Source organism: Buceros rhinoceros, unplaced genomic scaffold (assembly GCF_000710305.1).
Source record: "Buceros rhinoceros silvestris isolate BGI_N320 unplaced genomic scaffold, ASM71030v1 scaffold12300, whole genome shotgun sequence".
Taxonomy (NCBI): domain Eukaryota; kingdom Metazoa; phylum Chordata; class Aves; order Bucerotiformes; family Bucerotidae; genus Buceros; species Buceros rhinoceros.
In genome coordinates this window covers 68,320-74,140 of record NW_010390264.1, presented here as the reverse complement: position 1 = coordinate 74,140, position 5,821 = coordinate 68,320, and the positions used below count along the sequence as shown (strand labels likewise).

General features: G+C 49.6%; 1 protein-coding gene across 1 annotated transcript in view; it reads right to left on the bottom strand.

Annotated features, from left to right (window-relative positions):
• Positions 1-4,644: 4,644 nt before the first annotated feature.
• Positions 4,645-5,821, bottom strand: part of LOC104494348 (mothers against decapentaplegic homolog 3) — a 69,490-nt gene continuing 68,313 nt past the window's right edge. Inside the window, exon 9 of the mRNA XM_010137167.1 lies at positions 4,645-4,963. Coding sequence (XP_010135469.1) covers positions 4,840-4,963 — 124 coding nt within the window. The 3' untranslated portion in view covers positions 4,645-4,839. The remainder of the gene's footprint in view (positions 4,964-5,821) is intronic.

Sequence of the window (5,821 nt, the reverse complement as noted above, 5' to 3'; positions counted from 1 at the left end):
GCTTCTACTCAACTTGGAATCCCATTAGTTACAAGAACTAGTCGCAGGGTTTTTTGTATCTGGCTTCTTGAAGCAAATTGTTCTGTCAACAGAACGAAGCTCTTACCTGTAACTGGGATCTCGTGCAATTACTGGGAACCCCCTTTATCCTGCGTACGTAAGGTGCTCCTGTCTGAACGATCTGTCGTCTCACAACTCCAAATGCGTTCACTTTGGCTCCTTACGTAGATTTTTACAATATCCTTATTTTCTCACGAGCCTCAGTTTTCAAATCAAAGTTTATTAAAATGTCAAAAATAGAACTTACAGTTTCAGGTAGGAAAGAAGAGGGCGTACAGAGTACAGGCTTTTAGTAACAAAACGGGTGGATAATGCTTAACGAGCTAAAGCGGGTGACACCATCGTCACTAACATACAATCTCAGGTTAGGAAGGTCTAAACACTAATGCCAACATGCTCATACATCGCTACGGCAGGGGGACAGGTCAGGCTGGAGCGAAGGACGCCGGCTGCCACCCTTGGGAGAGTGAACCAGGTGCACCGCGGCAGCAGAGCCCGACCGGCACAGGCTCCTCTAGCACCCACGTACTGGAGGGAGCACAAGATGAAGCACAACATTTACGGAGTAACACGTTGTTTTCTTTTTAAAGCCTCACAGATCTGATGAGCACAATTCAAGGCCCCATCTGGGAATGTGTCGTTGCTATAGGATGAAACAGCAACTCGGGCTGGTGAAGTCCTGGTTCCATTTTACTCGCCAGGGTTTGTTGCTCAGGTCTGAGGGGAGTCTCTCACTCACTCTCTCAGCAGTAACTGCCTGATTTCTAGCAATCCCCAGAAAGGAACATAGGGAAGATTTAATACTCTGAGTCCTTAGTTGCCCTTTCTGTTAACAATTAAATACTTGATTCCTCTGAATATTCAGGAAAGAACATAAATACAAAAGCATGTACATAATAAAAACCATATACTGAATTTCTTAACCATGCCGCTCCACCAGCTACGATAGTGAGTAATTATTTCTCATTCTAGTTTACCAGCTTATGTGTGAAATTCCGTTCCTCCTGCCCATCCAGTACCTCAGAGAACTGGGACAGCCCACAGATGTTTTGTGCTACTGCTGAAGTCCTTCCCTGAGGTCTGTTCTTGCTCCTGGTGCTTTTCCAGTCATCCCAGGGCATGGCCGGCAACGCTCGCAGCTTGAGCCGGAGTCCTGCACGTTCTTCACCCTGCAGAAGAGTCCTTGGCAGGGCTCAAACCACGCTGATCCTTATGGGGAGGGGAATCTCATTCAACTCTTTCTCAAAGGGTACCCCCAGCCTTTTCACAGCAGCCAGAGCTTCGGGAAAATTTGTTATGATCAGATTTCTCCATCTTTGCACATAGGTGTGCTGGTTCCAGCGATGAAATCAGACGGACAGCACTGGATTGCTTCTAAAACAAGCGTAACGCAAACTACGAACTGGGATTTGGTTCAGTACATTAATAACACTAATTAAAAAATCACCACAGTCAGTTAAAACCACAAGGCCATCAGTATCATCTGCCAGCAGCCCGGCCCTTGGGTACAGCTACACCAAGTAAAAAGAGTCGAAGTTCCTGCTAGTGACTCTCTACTAGTAACAAAACTGTGTGAAATCCTGGTAGAACCAGCCATGACCACCACGAAACAAGCAGGTCCTCCAGCTAAGCCAGGGCTGGTCACATCCGTCTGTGCTACGTATCAAAGCTTCTTACTAAAACTTTATTCAAAGTAAGTAAAGCCAGGAAGCAGCTACGCCGCCCCTGGGACACCACTGCCTCCAGTGACCCCCAAGCCACCTCCACCCATCGCCAACGGTGCAATGAAACGTGTTTCAGATCCAACGGGGGCTTTGCTTCCGTCTGCACAATCCACTTCTGCTGCGCAACGTGACGGGATGCTCGGCTGGAAGGTCCCTCGGACCACCACCCTTCCCCAAGCTTCAGCTTCTCGTGGGGTGCGTGGGGCAGGATGTTCCACCTGCCTTTATAAGGTAACTTGAGAAACCATAAAGCTTTCATGAATTAGCGAGAAGGCAAACCAAGGGGAGGGGAGGAAATTAATACTTGAGTGGAGATAATCTGTTTTATCTTGCACTTTCCATCTGAAGCCATTTTATTTAAGGGCAGATGAAGGGAGATTAACCAAAGTTTTTCTGCATCATCTGAATCTCAAAAGGCACCTATTAGTAATGGTTAGTGATTAATTATCCTTTATCGAGAAGACACAAATCTGGTTCCTGCAAATCCAGGTGCAATTCTTGGCTTGGCCGATGAGGCGATTCTGTCTGCAAACTTCAGAGTAAAGCTCGGGTTTACTCCAGCTTGTAGCTTCCGGGTCAGCCCAGGCTCCTGCACACCCCGTCCCCTGTGATGAACTCCCTGACGCTGGAATTTCAGTCATTTTTGTTGCTAATGCAAAGGCACCACAGAGTCCAACTTCCTCCACGGTTCTGAGGACAACGAAAACCTTTTGTTCACTAAAATAAGCAAATAAAGACACTCAGGGAGGAAAGCTGGGGCCATTTTACAGAGCAGGGTTTCCCCCCCCCACCTCTCACTAAACCAGCAAGTCAAATACTCTCACAACAGTCAGGATAAATCTTCGTTTGCACCATGTTAGAAATCTGAAAGTAAACGCCCAACCAACCCACGATGACAGACAGACCTTTTTATGTGGCTAGAAAATACAACTTGATACTGGTGCTCTTATTGCACTGGTCCGTGCAACCAGAGATTTAACTAAACCCAGACACATTGCAGGAACTCAAAAAAAAGTTAAAAACCCTAGAAAACCTCCAGCGCCCTGATCCAAGCTGCGATGCATAGTGAAAGCTCCAGTCCAAACTCTGCACAAGGATATTCCAGAGGACTGTCTGGTTCAGGAGCATGTCCACCACTGAAAGTCTTCCTCAGAATTTAAATGTCACATGCACACTGTCATTTCTTGTTTCTGGAAGAAAACTCTTGAAAACAGACACCAGCAACGAGCCTCTCGGATCCTCTGCTCTGTGTCCACCCAACAAGGGGCACCTTGTACCCTGCCCTGCCGCTGCCTCGTGACCAAACGTGGTGGGATTTTGGTGGGGTTGATGAGCCGAGGATGTCTCAGAGGAACAAGCACGTGTGAAAAGCCCCTGCCTCTCTCTGCAGCCAGGCAGGGACGTGGAGATTCCTGGTGTGTCTCTGAGATGGCATCACGAGTCGGTCCCCTGCCCTGAAGTTGCAAACCTCAACCTGTCATCACATGGGAAAACCTCTAGTGAGCTCAGCGGGGCCGCTCGCTGCCACAGCTGGGAGCAGAGGACCTGGCAGGACTAAAGCCTGAACACAAACTGCTGGAAAGTCCATCTGAGTTAATCTTGCCTGGAGCCAGATCCACATCGTGTGTTTGTCTTTCAGGTATGACAAGAAAAAGAGAAAAAGATTTCCACAGGAAACTGATTATCGCTTTCTCCCCTCCCCCTTGTAATATTTGGCACAAATGCTGCTGATATTCGATGCAGATATAAAAGAACAGAGAACTGGACAGCACTGACCATGTTAGGAGACTGGCTTGGCAATTTGAACCATAAAAACAAGTGCTAAAGGGTTTTTTTTCCAGTTGTGGAAGTTGTTTGCCGTGACAATTGCTGCAGGGAAAAAAGAGTATTAAACAGTCTGGAGCATATATGTTTAAAATGAACATTTTATAATACACATAAATACACACTCTCCCAATTTCTCCAGGAAAAACCGCGTCTCAGAGCGTTTTAATCGGCTGAGTTAAGTTTTAGACAGAGGGGGGTTGTGTCTGAGATGTCCTGGTTCCTGCGCGGTCCCATGGGACAGCGTGGGGTCACCTGTTAACTCTGAAAGCGGCAGCAAGGGCTGTTCACTGCCACCCCAGAGCAGAGCTGACACTGAGCTTGCTCAGCCCCTCAGACCTCCGTGGGGGCAGGTACTGGTCAGCACACGGAGAAAATAGAACACAGATGTTCTGTAGTTAATGCAAAGGGGCTCACGGTAATGAAGGCTTAACGTACAGCCAGAGCCCCCCATAGGACAAACGTCTGTCTGTGAGCAGCCCGAGGCAAAACTTGCTGCAGCAGTAACAGAAGGAACTGTAAGCTGGGCTTTTTCCTTCAGGTCAGTCCAGTCCGAGACCATCCAGGTGGCAGCTGCATCCTTCAGGAGCGAAGCACCACTCTGCCTCCTTGTTCACAGCCCAGCAGGGGAAATTCATTCCTTCAGGGAACGTTGCTGGAGGCACTAGCTCTTGGCTGTGCTTTACACGCTCCCTCTGCCCCTGCCGCTGCGATCCCGGGTCCCTGGGCCAGGCAGCTGGCGACAGGAAGGCGTGAGCAAGAGTCATACAACACCCCATGGTACCTGGCTGTTCCGAGAGGCTGCAGGACACAAGCCTGGAGCTGCGTGAGGCAAATGGCAAGTGGCCTCTGAGCTGTCAGTGGCCCCCACATGCTCACAGTGGCACGGCGAGCAGCCAGCCAGGCAGAACATGGCTGGAGGTGGAGCACTGCCCTCCCTCCGCAGAAACAAAGTTCAGTTTTTTGTCGTGATGAATTTCAGCTTTGAATTCTGACTGTGGTGGCCCACAGCAGCGTAATCAAAGTGCGAACAGCGTCTGTGGAAGTGGCTTCGATGGGTCTTTAGTTCCAAAAAAAAAAAACAAGGAAAACCCACCTTTTTTTTTTTAGCAGATTTTTTTTCTCATCACTTCAGTACGGGGGGATTTGTTTACTCTGCATTTTGCTAAGGGTTAAGCCAATTCCATTTTCCAGTCTTTGTTCCCCCCACCCTCCCCCTGGAGATGTTTCCTTAGGAGACGCTGGAACAGCGAATACTTGGGGAGCCCATTTGTGTGAGGACCTTGTCCAGCCACTGCAAAGGCCCGTTAAGATGTAGTTCGATCCAGCAGGGAGTACTGGTCACCGTCTGCCGCCTGCAAGACAGGAGGGGGTGGGAGGAAGGGAGAGAAGAAAAGGACATAAAGGTGATTTACAAAACTTTACAAATGTGAAGAGGTTTTACAGCTACTGAAGCATTTTTTCCTGCTTAGACAATATGTGGGGCCAAAGGAATGCGTCTCTCTCTGCAACGCGCTTTTGGCCTATGCTGCCAACAGCCAAAGGAAACAACTGCCAAAGGAGCCGCTCACTCTACGACTGATTCACCGCTCCCAACGCCGCAGAGCCCCTCTCCCTTGGGCGGCCAGAGGTGCTGCTGAGCACCTTCTTCACACAGCTCGGGAGGATGCACCAGAGGTTTGAACCCCTCGTACACGTGTATGGGCCACTCCAACGGATCCAGGTCGACCAGCTGCTGCAGCAGAAACGCTGCAGAGTGACAGAAGCTGCCAAACCTATGCAAAAAGCACACCACTGTTTTACTTTCCCCTGCCAAAAAGAACCTTCCCCTCTCCCGCTTGCCTTTCTGTTACTCTCCCTGAGGCCAGAGCCCATGGGGCATCTCCAGATGGTAAAGCAGGAAGAGATTGGGAGGAGAGGAAGGGAAGGGAGGCCGAGGCATGGGTCAAGGGGCTCTCCATCCTCTGCAAGGAGTGGCAGGAGTCTTGTTCCAGGCAGAGAGGCAGGGACAGCTGTTGTGGAGGAGGAGGATTACGAAGAGAGAAATAGCCTGGAAATAGTCTTGTTTTACACCCTCATTTCCCACAGAAGCTGTCCTTGGAATCTTTGTGGGAGGGAGAAGCCAAAATCTGTAGGGTCCAGGGAGAAACAGCTGCTGGAAACGGGATCCGCAGCTCCGTGGGGGAGTCCTGCGCTCCCACCACACCCCCTCG